Source organism: Oncorhynchus kisutch, linkage group LG13 (genome assembly GCF_002021735.2).
Source record: "Oncorhynchus kisutch isolate 150728-3 linkage group LG13, Okis_V2, whole genome shotgun sequence".
Taxonomy (NCBI): Eukaryota; Metazoa; Chordata; class Actinopteri; order Salmoniformes; family Salmonidae; genus Oncorhynchus; species Oncorhynchus kisutch.
Window position 1 is genome coordinate 54,053,002 of NC_034186.2, and position 18,396 is coordinate 54,071,397.

The 18,396-nt window shown below is 42.1% G+C and overlaps 2 protein-coding genes across 7 annotated transcripts; both read right to left on the bottom strand.

Annotated features, from left to right (window-relative positions):
* Positions 1–1,066: 1,066 nt before the first annotated feature.
* On the bottom strand, positions 1,067–5,972 carry LOC109902184 (uncharacterized). Of its 3 annotated transcripts, none has more exons than XM_020498320.2 (9): positions 5,777–5,972; positions 4,415–4,463; positions 3,687–3,866; positions 3,380–3,517; positions 2,659–2,910; positions 2,469–2,573; positions 1,925–2,073; positions 1,468–1,535; positions 1,067–1,177 (listed from the first exon to the last, which is right to left on the bottom strand). In XM_020498320.2, exons 2-9 carry the CDS (start codon positions 4,449–4,451, stop codon positions 1,132–1,134), a joined length of 975 nt encoding a protein of 324 aa, XP_020353909.1. In that variant the 5' UTR covers positions 4,452–4,463; positions 5,777–5,972; the 3' UTR covers positions 1,067–1,131. The 3 variants fall into 3 exon arrangements, with proteins under 3 accessions (XP_020353909.1, XP_020353910.1, XP_020353912.1); XM_020498321.2 differs by having other exon boundaries at positions 5,756–5,910; XM_020498323.2 differs by having other exon boundaries at positions 5,373–5,858.
* A 746-nt stretch (positions 5,973–6,718) lies between these two features.
* On the bottom strand, positions 6,719–18,334 carry LOC109902183 (ubiquitin carboxyl-terminal hydrolase 5). Of its 4 annotated transcripts, none has more exons than XM_020498319.2 (20): positions 17,795–18,065; positions 17,061–17,189; positions 16,418–16,484; positions 15,951–16,078; positions 15,256–15,401; positions 14,711–14,895; positions 14,350–14,444; positions 13,803–13,996; positions 13,583–13,654; positions 12,862–12,952; positions 12,544–12,669; positions 12,286–12,439; positions 10,370–10,544; positions 9,912–10,000; positions 9,455–9,640; positions 8,951–9,094; positions 8,571–8,713; positions 8,144–8,294; positions 7,718–7,802; positions 6,719–7,504 (listed from the first exon to the last, which is right to left on the bottom strand). In XM_020498319.2, exons 1-20 carry the CDS (start codon positions 17,900–17,902, stop codon positions 7,411–7,413), a joined length of 2,562 nt encoding a protein of 853 aa, XP_020353908.2. In that variant the 5' UTR covers positions 17,903–18,065; the 3' UTR covers positions 6,719–7,410. The 4 variants fall into 4 exon arrangements, with proteins under 4 accessions (XP_020353908.2, XP_031642423.1, XP_031642424.1 ...); XM_031786563.1 differs by having other exon boundaries at positions 6,789–7,504; positions 9,512–9,640; positions 17,795–18,334; XM_031786564.1 differs by having other exon boundaries at positions 6,789–7,504; positions 9,512–9,640; positions 16,418–16,481; positions 17,795–18,287.
* Positions 18,335–18,396: the final 62 nt, after the last annotated feature.

Consider the following 18,396-nt stretch of genomic DNA (forward strand, 5'->3'; position numbering starts at 1 on the left):
ATTTATGAATGTGTTATTCAATGCGTTTCTATGGGCTATAGTAGTAAAGACCAAATTCAAAATTTTATTAAATAAAACAAATTCTAATCATTTCTGATACCTAAAGGGGTCCTAAAATTCTAAACGATCAATGGTATGACCATCTTAAAACAATTCCATATGTTAGCTTAGACAGCTAACCTTTTAGAGGTTTTAAATATATTTAAAACATCCTACTTTCACTCAAGTAGTGTTTTACTGGGTGACTTTCACTTTTACTTGAGTCATTTTCAATCAAGTTATCTTTACTTTTACTCAAGTATGACAATTTGGTACTTTTTTTTTTACACACAAACATACTGTTTTTTACTAGACTCGCACTCCCAAGACATAACTCGACATGGTTGGAGTCTACATTGTTACTGACAGCTGTCTGCACTCTACTGCACCTGTTAAGTGAAACATAACCACGGACAACGCCACTAGAATGTATGTAATAGGAGGCTGAAGTAAGTGGTAAAAAAGACTCAAGTAAAAAGTATACTCATTAAAAGTGAGACAAAGACTCCAAAAAATATCCTTTATTGGTTATTATGGTCTTCATTCCCTTCAACAAGAAAATACATGAACTGAACAGGCATATCAATTCATAACTTAACAAGCAGGTATTTAAAAAAAAAAAGTAGCCATAAAGTTTACAAAATTGTAACGTCTGTAAATAGGCCACGCTGAACAATATAACAGCAAGAATCATTGCAAAAGCCTTCGAAAACCGTACGGTATACATCTGCGGCTTTGTGTGAAAATGAATAATCATTGAGTATTATCTAAGTACAAGGATGCAATGCATTAGAGGATGGCCGTACAATGCCAGGAAAGACGTCAGATGACATTCAATAACATAGGTAAGAATAACATTGCTTGTTTCTTTCTTCAACACGTGATTTTCAGTTTATATCATTTCATCATTCATATTTTTGAAACAGACATAAGCCCATTTACATTATCTCACCCCCCCCCCTCTCTCTCCCTTGGGTCACTCTAACTGTATAAGACTACTTTTCTCTCTCTCTCTCTCTCATTTTTCCTTCCACCCTGTGTCGTCGATCAAGCCTGTTCCAGCCCATAATGCTCCGCTCCATCAGCGCTGTTTCAGTGGTACAGCCTCTGTGTCCTCCGAGGTGGACCCACTAGTGCGCTGTGAAATACATGTGTTACAATATTAAACTTGACAATGTATCACTAACTACTTTATATTACACAGTTCCGTGTATTTTAACTATTATTTCCATAGCCGGCAAACCTGATTCAACTTGAAAACTAATCATCAAGCACTTGAATAGGCGAATCAGGTGAGCTAGTTCAGAGCTACAACAAATTGTAAAGGGGGAGGTTTGAAAACCACTGGTCTATGTGACCGTTCAGGAATACACAGTGTGCAGAAATTCCCTTCTATGATTCTACTAGATATAGCAATAGAGTAGCTACCGGTTACACTGGCAGTAGTCGTTGGACTTCAAGGGCTCTCTGTTGTTCTTCACCTTCCGGGCTCTTCTCTGAGGGAGCAAAAAAAAGTATTGTCTTTCTCTTTCATTTGCTGTTAAGCACTTGCTCCACTTGAATATAACTAAATTAATATTTAATTGGGTTATAGACATAGCTGTGGGAAGTCTGGGTGCTGCAGCACCCCCTGAAGAATCATAATTTTAAAAAGTTATTAATAAAAATATATATTTTTCTCTCAAACCAGTAGTGCGTGCACTGGGCCTTTACTAGTCTTGTATTAGCAGACCAATACAGCTTTCTGTACAGACTTAAAATATATATATATATATATAAATATTGCTTATGTTATATATTATATTGCTTATAGATCACTTTGGGTTATAGGTTTGGCAGTGACATTTTCATTGATCCCTCCCTCCCCTCCTGCCTGTCTCCTTACCTTAATTATTTTGTTCCTGTGGTACAGGAGAACAATGGTCACCAGGAGTAAGACCACGACCAAGCATCCTGCTCCCACTGCCACCCACACCCACAGGCTTAAGCCCAGCATGGACACCCCCTCAACGGGCTGCTGGCTGCCTTTGGTACCTGAGAGACACACAACCAGGGAGCGCCTCAGTGAAGACCTTGAAGTGACACACACTACAAAATCTCCGTATTGACGTCAATGCACTCGAAATTGACTCGAAATTTGGCATTTTACACTGGTTTTTCAAGTTAGGATTTGTTCCCTATCTGTCAAATGGTGTGGAGATAGAATGTACCATAGTTTCTTTTGTGAATAATTGATTTTATTGAATCACTTTCGATTAATGAGAAACAAAGTATTTTGTTGTTTTTACTTTTTCAACAACCCCTCCTCCCACCCTGAATTGACCAATGTCCAGGAGGGATTGAATCAAGTAAGAGCTTCCAATACCTTTACCATGATGAAAATAAAACTATGAATCAGTATACAGTGTTCATAAAGTAGTGATACTCACAGTGATCGCAAGCTGTCACAGTTTTTACATCAGAGTTAGGTCCACTGTGACCCTGCTCATCATCTGGGCCCTTCACCGGCAAGAGGGGCTTAGCAGTCAACAAACCTGGGAGAGAAAAGACAAAAGCATTGTTATTTTCATTTTTATCATGATTGTATTGGGGATGCTACCAAAACCACCTTTTACCTACTTTTCACATTGATGGTCTGAGTCTCTTTGTGTATCTTCTCATTCTGAGTAATCTGACATGTCCATTCTCCTGTGTCTGACAGGGCCACAGAGCTGAAAGAGACATTCCCAAAGCCAGGTCGTACAGGGGCCCCTGCCGCCATTCCACCTGGACTAAGCCACTCCACACTGGGCAAGGGATCCACTCCGGTCACCTGGCACTCGAGGATAGCATTGGTGCCTTGGATGAGGACATTGGTGGGATGGACATTGACTGGTACAGACAGGAGAGGGGGGGGGGGAATAAAGAGGGAGGGGTAGAGTATGAAAAGAAAGAGAGGAGGAAAAGATAGGGAGAGAAGAGACAGAGGGAGAAATGTCTAAATTGAACATGGAAGCTTTCGCCACATTAATTCTTCCATTATAATTTGCCTCTGGTGTAGACCTGGGTTTAAATACTATTTTAAATATTATATTAGCTTTATCCTGCCTGGAGTGCTAAGTGGATGGGGATTGCACTTTTGAGACGTTTCTATTGGTTCCATTGCAACATGGAAGCTCAATCAAGCAGATACAGCATTCAAAATAGTATTTGAACCCAGATCTGCTTGGGTGGTGTCATTCAAATGTACTAGCAATAATAATATCACTTCATTATCACTGCTATAAAAACTGCTAGTTTGCAGGACTGGTGTCCACATTCACTTGCTAAACACCCCCATAACCCCTATGTGGAGTGACACCTGTGACAATGTTGAGTCTGTGATCCATCTTTTTCCCGTCCACCATACAGATGTAAAGTCCGGCGTCACCACCCTGTAGAGCAGAGATTTCCAGCTTGTCCCCTCTTATTTTCGCCCTTTCAACCATGGGAGCATTTCCTGGCATGGGGAAAAGACAAAGACTATAATGAACACGTACAAAACGCCATGTGTACATTTGTTATACTTCATATGATCTCTGCAGTATTTTAGGAAACACTTATTGTCACTGCTACTTTTTCATGAAATAACCCATTTATTTCTTTATAATGAGCTCTCTTCTATCCACCTTTCCGCTGGTTGCCAGTCTTCCCTTTAATGCCCATGATCGACACAGATTCACTTCCTCCCACAGCTTTATGTCTCCACTCTACATCCTTGTTAGAGGTCTTGACTCCACAATCAATATTGACGGGCAGACCAATTCTCTTGTAGATCACCTCACCCACCACATGGAGAATACACAGGGCTGAGCGGAGAAAGAGAGATAATAAGAGAGGGAGAGAAAGTACTGCAATCACTTTATTATTGTTTAAGTACTTCTGTTACTTGGTATTATTATTTATTATTAACTTTCCATTTCAACTAAGCATACTGAATTGAAATTGAATTCATAGAGAGAGAGATATCTGTTCATTTATTTTCCCTTTCATACTATTTGCACATTGTTACAACACTGTACATAGCCAGCAATATAACATTTGAAATGACTTTTGTTAGTGTAAAATGTTTACTGTTCATTTTGGATGGTTTTTAGTTCCCTTGTTTATATCCCTTTTGTTAATAGTCTATTCCACTTCCATTGGCAATGTAAACATATGTTTCCCATGCCCATAAGGCCCTTTGAATGTAATAGAAAGAGAAAGAAGAGAAAAAGGTGTGTGTGTGTGTGTGTGTGTGTGTGTGTGTGTGTGTGTGTGTGTGTGTGTGTGTGTGAGAGAGAAGGGTCAAAGTAAGAGTAAAATTAATACAATAACATTTTAATATTTCAATCATGTAGTGTAGATCTTTACCCACCAAACAGAAACCAGGACAAGGTCTTCATATTGGACATTTTATCTGAAATCTGGAATTCAAATTTAAATTACATTCTTGCAGTCAAAATGCATAGAACATTTTAAGGAGAGATTGACACTTTTGAAACATCTAAAATGTCAAATATATTCTATAAAAATGATCTTAAACGTTTGTTTGGCTTAAGTACATTTCTAAGTAGACTTTAATCTAGACTATGTTCTTACATGTGCTTCTGTTTGAGCGAACTTGTGGTTTCTAACCACAAATTTGAAATGGACAAAAATGCAGTAGCCAAATGATTCTTAGATTCGTATTATCATGATGTATTACCTCGCCTTGATTAACTCACAAACAGTGATAGGCTACAGACAATTATTGTTTGATATTGTGTAGACTATTGAGTAGGCGGTTAATCTATGGTTGATTTATTTGCAAAGAAGTAGCCTAACAAATAAAGCATGGTTAAAAACGTAGATGCCTGTTCGATAAAAGCCTATGCTACAATATCTAATTGATATACTATTGATAAAGAGCGATTCATTTGCTATAACATTTTTTTTTTTTTACACATATAATTATTCAAGTTAATGAAACATCCTACATTTCCTTGTGTGTTATGGAACATTGTAATAGCCTACTTGATCGTGGTGATTCAACAGTTTTAAGGCCAGGCCTCACAGGCTGAAACGATTTTTTTTGCATCAGCCTATCAGTTTTGACATTTGTTGGTGTTTGTCTGTTAATATTTGTATTTTCAAAAAGTAAACATAAAAATGCCAAAAAACTTGATGAAAATGTAGATTTTCTTTAGTTAATCATACTACCATCATCAACATTTTAATGAATTTTAAACACTCGACATATATCAATATTTTCAAAGCTCACTACAATAAATTACAGATAATGTAAATTCCCATTTCATAGAGTGTCACAAACTGGACTATATTTAGTAACTTACTTTGAAGAGATGGTGATTCAGTCTAAATATACGTTTGGTAGTCTAAATTCAGTGTATTAACTGCCATTTCCCTGAAGTCAGACTCTTCCCACACCCCAACTAAGAAGCATCTGAGTTAATCATATTTTAGTCCGGTCCGGGAGTGTTTTAACAAAATGAAACCAAAATATTTAGGATGGCTTCGTCCAGAAAAATGGATTTGTGCAATATAGTTGTGTCTAAATTAAACTGTTAAGGGTTGATTATCCGTTCCCTCTTGCCTTCAGCATTTCCCACGTTAAAAAAATTAAAATAAAACTCCTCTCCGGGTAAAAAACAAACAAACTATATAGCCCATGTAACTGAACTAGCTCCTACAAAACATACGGAAACATTAATATTACCTGATCTGATTTGTAATTTACCTGAACTGGATTCTCAAAACGTCTTAGGTTACAAAAATCGGAGAAAAAAAATCCTTACGCGACAATACACTAATGAGTATGCTTTGAGGATAGTGACAGTAGAGCAGAATGAGATCGAAGAAAAAACTTCTGCACTTTGGAAAGATTGTGGGTTTCCGCATGCTACCTGCATGCGCCTTTGCAAACTCCTTATTTGATTCTGTATTTACCTTCCACCACAGTGACCCAACTTCATAGGAAATGGGCTCCTTACTATTAAAGGTGCAATCTACAAAATGTGCTGTATATGGGAAACATTGCATTTGCGCTGACTGACTGCATATAACTAACAAGTATCGTGACATATTTTGTGATGATCCTTTATAACGTGAACTTGACCGCGATACCGCCTGAACGTCTAATGTAAATATAGTATGTGCTTTTGCATGATCAATTGTAGCCTACTTTAAAAATCGACCTCATAAAACCACGCTATTAAAGAAAATAAATGTCGGATAGTCTATCATCCAAATAAATCGAATGGCAAAACTGATATTAATCAATGGGATGGCCTTGGGTCTTCCATGCATGTGGCCATGAAGATATACACACCTGAAAGACTACTAAATTAGTTATTTGAAGATCCTAGTAACAGCCAAAGTAAAATGAGTCACAATGCAGTATGGCATCAGGTATAACTGATATCAACCAATTAACCCCCCTCCAAGCCACACAATGATCCCACTCCCACCCCGTGATGAAGACAGGACCTATGATTGCACTCTCACCATGTGTCCCTGTCATGTAACAAACCTGAGGAAGATGTTGACTGCCAGTGCAGAGCACCATGACTCACCTGGTGTCCCTGGCTCTTCAGTAAGAGCCTGAATGTAAGGACCCAGCGCAGCAGGGCCACTAGACGACCAGTCACATCCATCTCAACACAATCACACAACAAGCAGGGGCAGCAGAAAGACATCTTTATTTTGTCACAGCAGAAGTAACAAAAAGTTATTTATTTTAACAAAATAAACAAAACTACACCAGATATCACCCTCATCACACTTGAAAGAACAACCAGTTTGGTTTAGGTTTTTTTAATACACATTTTATGACATTTTTTTGTATATTAACTCTCTCTATTACTGTGGATGCCGAACTTATGAAAATGCCATGTCGGAAAACAGAAGGGGGAGAGAAGGGAGGCGGTGCTTGGCTTAAGAAGCAATGACAACACAACAGATGCTAGTCAATAAGAGATGAGTGGCATGTTGTTCAGGGAAGTGGGGGGTGGCAACATTGTTGCATTAGACACTGTATAATGATACCAGTATCTATTATGAGTTGACTGGTGTCAGTTGCAAGATGAGTATAGACTTAGAAGGGGTGAACACACCAGCAGCCTTCCACCAACACTACAGTGTTTATCGTAAAAGTGAAATAAAAATGGAAAAAAGACACTTCTCCTTTAAACACCCCTTCCATTCCACCTGCCTGTGTCTGCATACATAGCTGTAGGAAAAGTGTATTTATTTAAACCCTACATTTGTCAGTTCAGAAGCTTGTGTCAGAGCATTCTTAGTAGCTCAGTGTGACAGTGTGTACATGTTAGCGACCCTCTTCCCCTCCCCAAGTTAAACTCTGCCCCCCTCCGTTCACTCGGTGACTCTCCGGTAGAAGTAGAGGTAACCCAGGTCCTTAGGCGGCTTCTCTGAGGCACACACTTTCTGATCGTTAAAGATAACCCATCTGTGAGTGAGAGAAGAGAAAAAGGCACAGACAGACATGAGAAGACAAGAAACAGTACTTTAAAGCTTTGTCGAGATTGTTATAGCCACAGAATCTCAATAGCAACACCGTGCGCCACAGCAGTGGGGTATTAAGTAGAACGACATTCATGTATCAAGTGTGTGTATAAAGGAGTGGTTTCTTCTATATGAAATGAAAGAGGATGGCGCTTACTGTTGGTCCTTCTTGATGTGGCAGACGTAGTGGCCGCACATAGTGCTCGTGCCCATGTGACTGATGAAGGCAAACAGCTCATACTCTGGAAGAAAGGGGGAGGGAGAGGAGTGGGGGGGATAGAGGAGAAAAAACAAGGCATGCAAAAGAGACAGTGACAGTGTGCATCTATACTGCAAATGGACATCAATTTGGAGTCTGTGCGTATTGTCAAAACACATTTAAATATGCTTTCCACAAAGAGTAAGTCAATAACCAATACATGTTGAGGGGGGAAAAAAGGAGTATATTCTTTGTTTTCCGGGAGTGCATACCTGTTCTTATAATTTCAAAAAACAAAAAAAAGATGCTTGAAGAGAATATTAAAATATGTTCAAACATCCAACCCAAACTGAACCCACTCCCTTCCTCTCACTGTTGACTTACTGCCAGGTCCGTCTCGGACTTTAGGCCCAGGAGGGGGCTCCCTGGACCCCTCACTCTCGGCGGCCGAGCGGCCCCCCTCCGAAACTTCCATGGACTCTAGATCATCAAGGTGGGAGAAGATCCAGTCCACGGCGCGCTCTAGGACGTTACTCTGGAAGAGAGGGATAGGAGAGACCACTTGGTTAAAGGTTGGAGACCTGACCAGCAGCACAAATGAGTGTGAACTTCAACCGTGTGCTAGAATAGAGTATATTGTGCCAAAGGTCTAATCATATCAGTAAATTCCACAAGGTGAATACAGCTACTGAGCATGTGTGAAAGCTGACTGCAGTTTTTGTATTATTTCTTTGAAGCAACATCAAGGAGTGCTGTCACTACAGCAGTGCTAGATGTGAAGGGTAGTAATGTTAAGGGAACACTGTCTCACCGTGGCCCTCAGTGCTCGCGTGGCCTGGTCTCGGCTGAAGCCCATGGAGACGATGGTTGCTAGGTGCTCCTCAGAAACGCTCTCTGTGGGCGTGGTTCCGGGAGCCGAGCTGGTGCCTGGCAACACCATGGGAGCGGAGAAATCTGCAGCCAATCCACAGATGTGGAGGAAACAAGAATGTAATAGTGAAATTACTATTGTAAAACTTGAGTAACAACATTGCTGGAAATTACTGACTGGTTCTACTTCACATTCAAACACATGGCAGTCCATACTATCTAATTAAATCACTTACATTTCTCAACAACCACCACCCACTTACAGCCCTACATCCATGACAGACACACGTGTGATGGTGTATTTGGCACAACTGATCCCACCTGGGTCGTCCATATGGCCCATGACCCAGTTCATGGCTGCGTCGATTCCAGTATTCCCAGTATAGTACACAGCCTTCCTGCAGGCCTCCAGTGGGAATCCCATCTCACATAACTGGGACACGGTGGAGTCGTCCAGGACTGGGGCTGAGAGATAGAGAGCGAGCGAGGAGGGGACAGGGTCTAATTATGTGGATGCACTCCACAGACAGCAGCAACAATAAGGATGTCATGAATGGACCTAACTGCTGAGAAACTGGACATTTGGAGACGGACAACGAAATAAAACCACATGTTGGCAAACCATACTAAACTCATATTCTGGACAATAAGAGCAAACCAAGTCTCTTTTGCACCACATCACCTCATTGAAAATACAAAAACAAACTTCAAAAAAGGTTTGAACACAAAAACATGGAGAAAACATAAAAGAGGGAAAGAAGAAAGGAAAAGATGGTGACGGGACAACAGGATGAAGGAAGGGAAGATCAGAAAAGACAGACTGACACAGTAGTGGGGAGTAGAGCGAGTCGTCCTCCTCGTTGCCGTGGGAACCCAGGATACCTTTGACCTCCACGTCAGGGGTCATGAGAGGGGGTGGGGCCACCTCTGGCAGAAGCTCCTCCCCCGGCTGCTGGCCGGTCCCACGGAGTGCAGTCAGGTCCAGCGTGTCGGGAACGTCGATGCTTACGTCTGCAGGGATAAACAAACATCTATTTAGTTGACCGGGACTGTGCCACATTAATCTAACGTTTCAGTTCTCCCATTAATGGAAAAGTCATTTCATCTGTGGTTCCTTGGACTTGTCAAGAAACTACAGTGGCATTTCCCACGTGAATTTAACTGATAGCGTCTGTGATAACCCACAGGTGTAGATGTTGCATGCGTATGTAAATGACAATACAATTCAATACAGAAGATCACATAGACCTTGTTTACACTGTGTGCAGAGCAGACTACTCACCCAGTTTCTTGGGGACCCAGTCCTGTCCAAAAGTGAACTTCTTAACCTGGATAACCATGTGGTCAGGGAAAGAGGCAAAGCGGGTGGTCCTGAAAGAGGGATGAAGAGAGAGAGAGGGAGACTAATTACAAACAACATTTTCCCTAGGAAAATGCATTGATTGATGGATGATTTAATTCAGTGGTGTTTTACAACTCCAGTCCCCCCAACAGCACAGATTTTTGTGGTACCCCCCCCCGGACAAACTCATCTGATTCAACTCATTGAGGGCTTGATGATTAGTTGACAAGTCGAATCAGGCGTGCCTGTCCGGGGCTATAACAAAAATCTGTGCTGTGGTGGGTACTCGTGGACTGGAGTTGGGAAATACATTTCATTGACCGGGAAACTGATGATAGATTGATTGACTGACTGACTGACTGACTGACTGACTGACTGAATCATGTGCGTTGTCATACTTGGTGGCAGTGGTCTTGGCCTGCGCAGCGGAGCTCCAGAAGTCTGTGAGAGTCTCCGGTTCGCTGAGCGCCGCCATGCACGCTGTGAACGGGATACAGGCGCGCACCGGCGCGGGGGGAGGGGCTCCCGACGAGTCTGCCTCCTCGCGCCGACGCTCAGCCTCCTGCAGCTCCTCTGATAGAGACACAATTTATTTTTTACATTTAAATAAATGTTATTTTATGAAGAATATACACTACCGTTCAAAATTTTGGGGTCACTTAGAAATGTCCTTGTTTTTGAAAGAAAAGCACATTTTTGTCCATTAAAATAACATCAAATTGATCAGAAATACAGTGTAGACATTGTTAATGTTGTAAATGGCTATTGTAGCTGGAAACAGCAGATTTTTTATGGAATATCTACATAGGTGTACAAAGGCCCATTATCAGCAACCATCACTCCTGTGTTCCAATGGCACGTTGTGTTAGCTAATCCAAGTTCATAATTTTAAAAAGGCTAAATGATCATTAGAAAACCCTTTTGCAATTATGTTAGCACAGCTGAAAACTGTTGTGCTGATTAAAGGAGCAATAAAACTTTAGACTAGATGAGTATCTGGAGCATCAGCATTTGTGGGTCTGATTACAGGCTCAAAATGGCCAGAAACAAGGAACCTTCTTCTGAAACTCGTCAGTCTATTCCTGTTCTGAGAAATGAAGGCAATTCCATGTGAGAAATTGCCAAGAAAATGAAGATCTCATACAACGCTGTGTAATACCTTCACAGAACAGTGCAAACTGTCTCTAACCAGAATAGAAAGAGGAGTGGGAGGCCATGGTGCACAACTGAGCAAGAGGACAAGTACATCAGTGTGTCTAGTTTGAGCAACAGGCGCCTCACAAATCCTCAACTGGCAGCTTCATTAAATAGTACCCGCAAAACACCCGTCTCAACGTCAACAGTGAAGAGGTGACTCCGGGATGCTGGCCTTCTTGGCAGAGTTGCAAAGAAAAAGTTCTCAGACTGGCCAATAAAAATAAATGATTAGGATGGGAAAAAGAACACAGACACTGGACAGAGGAAGATTGGAAAAAAGTGTTATGGACAGACAAATCTAAGTTTGAGGTGTTCTGATCACAAAGAACAACATTCGTGAGACGCAGAAAAAATGAAAAGATGCTGGAGGAGTGCTTGACGCCATCTGTCAAGCATGGACAAGGCAATGTGATGGTCTGGGGTGCTTTGGTGATGGTAAAGTGAGAGCTTTGTACAGGGTAAAAGGGATCTTGAAGGACAAAGGCTATCACTCCATTTTGCAATGCCATGCCATACCCTGTGGACGGCGCTTAATTGGAGCCAATTTCCTACTAAAACAGGACAATGACCCAAAGCACAGCTCCAAACTATGCAAGAACTATTTACGGAAGATGCAGTCAGCTGGTATTCTGTCTATAATGGAGTGGCCAGCACAGTCACCAGATCTCAACCCTATTGAGCTGTTGTGGGAGCATCTTGACCGTACGTAAGAAGTGCCCATCAAGCCAACCCAACTTGTGGGAGGTGCTTCAGGAAGCATGGGGTGAAATCTCTTCAGATTACCTCAACAAATTGACAACTAGAATGCCAAAGGTATATAAGGCTGTAATTGCGGCAAATGGAGGATTCTTTGACGAAAGCAAAGTTTGAAGGACACAATTATTTCAATTAAAAATCATTATTTACAACTTTGTCAACATCATGACTATATTTCCTATTCATTTTGCAACTCATTTCATGTATTTCTAAGTGACCCCAAACTTTTGAACGGTAGTGCATTTGACTTATAAAAACTTGTTGGTTGACTTATTTAATGAGGCTTCAATCAAAACAAGGGCAGTTGATGGAGAAGAAGTAGACTCGCTGACACAAACTACATTTCCCTTGAGCCCCTCACCGGTGTTGGTGGCCTGGTCCATGGGCACAGGTAGCTGGAGGATGTAGTCCACCCTCTGCGTGTACTTTGCTTTCTGTGATTGCTGACACACGATCCTCTCCTCTACTAAGAAACGGAAGGCTTCAGACGGGTTCACCCCCGAACGACAGTTTCTCTGAAGTGGAGGTTAATAAAACAAAACTAAGAAAATGGGGTACGACAGGAGGGAAAAATCTGATGACAGAAGATGGAAAGGTATGGAGTATGGGATGACTTTACCTCCACCATATTAATGAAGTGTAATAAGAACTCCTGGGCGTCTTGTTGCCGATTGGTGGAGAACTCTGGGTGGCCCCGCCCAACAAGTGCTTTGAACATGCGTGCCGCTATGCCAACCTGGTCACCCTGGAAACAAAACAAAAAAAAATTATTTAGACAATACACTTGGAAAGTGAACACACAATCGCTTAATTGTAAACAACTGGACAAATCTTTTCATTTTGGAGGCAGGTGTTTGAGGCGCCAGTGCGCCAGGTTGCTAGCATTCTGACTTAAGAAAAACTTCTGCACAATCTTCCAGTGCTTCCATTCACTTACTCTGGGTTCAGAGCTGGGTTCAGAGCCCTCTCCGGGGTCAGGTGCTGGTTTGGAATACTCGCCCGACAACAGACCATAGCCCAGCTTTGCTCTGAAATAAGGAAGAGATGTTGAACACCAAAACAACATTGGAATAAAGTCCAGTTAAAAAAAATGAAATAGAGGATAATAAAAACAGGAATTACTGATCCATCGGGAGAAATTCTACTTCTTAAAACTCTTCTAAATTATTGGGAAGTGTTGAAGGAGATTTGGTCCTAAGCCTGCAGATAGGTTTTTAGCCTGCATTGTTTTTCAAATACTTAAAAATAAGTGCTAACAATTACCATCCCTGTATTTTATCTAATGCTGGCAGTGGCCATAGAAATTGATTGTTTTTGCTCAGATAAGTGAACAGTTAATGACATCTGGTGGAGAAAGGCTGGCCTTTAGACAATGACCTACTGTCCATCTAAACATAACACATGCCTCTCACAGTGCCAATGACTATGCATGTGTGCCATAACAGTTGTATGCCAGTGTGACTAGCTTTGAATACACTTTTGTTATAACCCCGACTCTGTGCTACTTCCAGACGCAGGTGTGTGTAGTCTCAAGGTTGTTGGGAAAGGGCAGGGTTAATGAACCTTATTTATGTTTGAGACGAAATGGTTAACAACGTTAAGTTTGTGTGTGTATGTTACACTGGGGGGGAAAAAAGCAGCATTTGGTGGAAACTCACACTTGGGTTTTGAAGTCCTGGGTGGGGTCGCTTGGAGCTTCATCGAAGATCTTGTCAATGTTGGAGACGTACCTGAGGCGGGGTACACACACGACAGAGGGGTTTCGTGAGTATTTTCCAGCACTCTTTTCACAATCCGTCAAAAGTAGTGCACCAGAAAAGGAATAGCGTTGAATCTGGGACGCAGACTAAGAGGTAGAAGTGATAGACGGTTACTGACTTGCTCTGGAAGTCAGGCACGGTGAAGAGGACTTGCATGACCGAGTTGAGGTAGCAGCTGTTGCCCAGGTTCTTCATGCCGGTGAGGCCGGGGCCTGACAGAGGCCGGAGGGTGGCCCCTGACTCCTGGATCACCTCCCACTCCCCCACACGCTGGTTCACCGCTATCTCTAGCTCTGTCATCGTATGCTCCGTCTGCAGGGGAAGAGAGGTGTCGAGGAGAGAGAAAAGAGAAACGGGGAAGGAACCGGAGAGGGAAAAACAATGACTGATGAACCAGATGGAGAGGACTGATCTCACAATAAGCCCCATCTCTCATTTTGTTGTTATAACACAATAAATATGAGCTATTTAAAATGGGGCCAGGCCAGCTTTGAACATAATTTTGTCACTAAAACACTGGTACGGCAAGTACGGAAAAGTATAGTCCTTATTCATGAAGGAAAATGTCTGTCACTAAAGAAGAAGAGTCCTTAAACCACAACACTGCAGCAGGATAGAGCCTGCCCATCGAGACGCTGTATCTTTATTGATTTCGGCAGTCCTACCTTTTCCATGGTCATCATGTCGATGCCAAAGTGGGACAGGTGTTCGGGGAGCTTTGGATCCAGTACCATATCATCCTCGTCATAGGAGTACACATCTGGAAAGGCCACAGAAGCAAGTCAGACATCAAAAGCTCAAAGAATATAGCCTCTTACCCAGTTACAACTGTCTTCGAGTCAGACTTAAGTCTCAGAGTCCTTTTCCTTGCCAGTGTTTTCTTAATCTTCCATTTTTAATAAGGGTAAGCTTCTCAATAGGGATTTGGTGACTGCTGGAATACTGGGACAAGTGAGAAGCACTTGGTAAATAAAAATGTATTGTGTTGTTTCAAGTGTCCAAGTATTTGTATTGTGTTGTCATCACCTGCTCCGTCGGGGGTGATGGTGCCCAGTTTGACGGCTAGAGGGTGTCCCGATTGCTGGAAGTGCAGGAGGGCATGGTTGTTCCCCCCGGAGCCGTCAAAATACCTGCGACCGCAGAACACCCTTCCGTCCGACAGGTTCATCCACAGGTTCTCCTGCAGGTCACACACCTCACACCGCCAACCACTGGAAGACAGAGATGGAGCAAAAGGGGGGAAAGAGATGGAGGGGTGGGGAGAGCCAGAGAGAGAAAGAGAATCATCAAATGGTGGAGTGGAAGATGTAGGGACAATGAGAGATTGATAGAGAATTAACGATCATTCACCGAAACATTTATTTAGGCTACATATTGACATACATTATTTAATCTATTAATTACACTATCAGACCTTGTATAGGGTCCTAGTCTATAATAAAATTAATGGACATTTATGAAGCAAAAAGGAGGAAAATTGTCACCGTGTAAGTTCCTTTAATGCTGGAGTGCTCGTGACATTGTAGCCAATGCCAGCTCAGAACAACAACCTAGCCTAACCAGTCTCTCACCTGGGAGGGATCTTGGTGCCGTTGTCGAGCTGCTTGAGTTCGACGGCGTGCCGGGACTCCGCCCGCACCTCGCCGTCCCACTGCTGCACCTGCAGGGCATGAGACACTGAGTCTGCAGACATCAGCCCTGCCATGGCTAGAGATACCTATAGGGATATAGAGAAGGTTACAACAAGAATGCATGGTCAATTTATATGAAGTGTAATACCTAGAGCAGGGGTCGTCAACAGGCTGCCCGTAGGCCAGAACCCTCCCGCTAGTGTTTTTTTTGCCCCTCAAAGTTTTGTAAAAAAATAATAATAATAATTGGTGGAGGGTTCCCAAAAAATACTAAATTCAGCCAAAATTAGTTTACTTCAGGAAATCTGTTCCCAAGTATTCCCCACAACAACAACAAAAATTTGTGATCGTGTCTCAATTATTTTCAAACACAATCTCTTTTGGGCTTAGCTGTGGTCAATTTGCAGAGGACAAATTATAATTAATTTCCATCTCCCCGACCATTCCCTCTGACAAAAAAAAAAAGCAGAATCCTGTCAGTTTCCTATGCACACACTGAATGAAGAGATTCAAAACTACATGCCCATGGATATGATAGGGCCTATTTCTAAACACAGACAAATGCACAACACTCTTAAGAGATAATTAGCAAAGTTGAGGCAACACTTGAAGTGTTCACCCACAAAGTGTCTCACCCGCTCTCTCACAAGGTCCGGCATGGTGGCGAGGTCATCGGATGCAACTTCCTGTCTATCAGGGAAGAGGACGACTTTTACTTCCTCCTCATACTGCTCCTGCTCCACGTTGAACCCTCCCTCGATACCTGAGATAGAGAGAGGAGGAGGAGTGTCAATAGTCATGATATAAGTTTCATCGATCTATCATGGCAGAGTAATTTCTGAAAGTTTTGGTTCAACTGGATAGAATGGAAAATGTTGGTGTCAGCATCCCTAAAGGCTAGCCTGGGTACCAGTATGTTTAGTTATCATTCCACTCTTTATCATATGCTAAACACATGCTTTTCATGACATGGAATACAAGGATTGGAATGTTCGTAGAAACAGACTGGTACCCAGGCACCCACCTGAAGGCTGCCTCGGGATTCTTTGCACCTTCATAGCCCTGTCTGCTGAAAATGTGTTACTGTTAACTCTGCTGTTACCTATGGCTAATCGGGTTGGCTTCTTCTTGGGTGGGTCACCGGATCCAGAGTTCTCCTCATCTTCCTTCTGGGGAAAATGACAGTTCAAATTTTGTGAATTGTGGAATGTCTCCATCCACAAGAAAGGTGGGGCGGCAGGGTAGCCAAGTGGTTAGAGTGTTGGACTAGGTTTTAAGTTCAAATCCCCGAGCTGACAAATCGGTCGTTCTGCCCCTGCCCTGGCAGAACGAAACACACACTGCTGTCATTGAAAATAAGAATTTGTTCTTATAGCCTTTGAGCAATCCAAACGGAATTAAAACCTGCTGAACAGGCCTCATTAGATGCTGCCACTTATATTACTTTTGTACCGTCAATACTTTTGATACCAACTGAAATTTGGTATCAATGTGTTTGTATGGCCGCAATTTTTATTTTACCTTTATTTAACTTGGTAAATAGTTATAAAAACAAATTCTTATTTTCAATTAACAGAACGACAGATTTGTACCTTGTCAGCTCTGGGATTCGATCTTGCAACCTTTCGGTTGGGGAATCAAAAGCGCCAACCACTAGGCTACCTGCCGCCCCAAGTGCCTCTACTGCTGGCTAGACTCAGCCAGAGACTTCAGTAAAAGGTTTGAAGGAACAGCGTGTAACTCACGGGAGCTTTGCGGGTCCGGGAGATGTGCAGGTAAGCCCGCTGTCCGCTCCTGGTGTGGTGTCTATCCACATACTGGCTGCCGAACCCAAGGAAACTGTTCATGCACACATATAAGCCTCCTTCACTCTCCTAAAAAAAGTTAAAATAAATGCGAGAACATTAAAAAGGGTTAGGCATTACATTGGCTGTCTTGGTAACTGGACAGCTGCTAGTTTACCCAACAACATGTAACCGTACAGTAGTTGAAGTTTCCCACGCGACCAACTCATAACACTGAAGATTATCATGACAACAAATGACAGTGTGATTTTCTAGCATGCTAACTAGCAAGTCAGTTAGCTAAACAGTTGGAATGACACGTCGAGTGACAGCCATAGTTAGCCAACTGGCTAGCTAGCGTTAAACTTGAAATGTAATGTTGGCTAACTACGTAACGTTACTGCGAGTTCATTGCAAGTTGCAAACGTTGGCAAGCAGCTTGCCAACGTTAGCTGAATGGTAAAGATGTTAGCTGGCTAACGTTAACGTTTCTCAATGTAGCTACAGTAACGTTAGCAAATTAGTTAACGCGTTAACTAGCTATTGTTGTGACTAGCTAACTACCCCCTAGCTAGCTGTATAACTGGTAATACACATAAAAAAATTAAAAAACAGCCCCAAAGAAAAAGTGTATATAAAAAAAGACAGGTTTAATACGAAGCTAATAACGTTCGATCAGAAGATGGGTTACTCACCGGAGAAGAAAATGACAAGGCGCATTCGTCTTTGTGGACACGGTCCCCGGGCCTCGGAACCCGAATTGTGGACAGAACCGACATCAAAACCTCGCTTACCTCCGCCATCTCAAACTAACTAATTCTGCCTTCCAGTCGGACACTTGTTCCTGAGTTTGGACCCCAAGCTTTTGATTCCCCAGCTTTGAATATTGTCTGTTTGTATTGCTCTTCCCCTCTCTCTGTCTTCCTCCCAATGAATGGCTTGATGCCCCCCTGTTTGTGTGGACTCAAGGCCGAACGCGTATAGCACGCATATCGTGGTAATCGTAATATATAGAGTATAAACTACCGCACAATTATGCGATGTTGCGTTTGAGAGAGAAACATGAATTAAGTATGAATTCAGATAGCCAATTAATCAAATCTATATTAAAACGTTATTTAACTTCTAACAAAGACATACAATAAAACGCACAGGCAAAATAGACAACATCTGCTTTATATCAAACGTAACCTTTTCAGTAATTACGGTCATGTTTAAAGGCTCGCCACCTCGACGATGAGAAGGCGAAAATGTCAGGGTTTTAACGCACCAAATGAACTACTGCCACCGCGTGGGT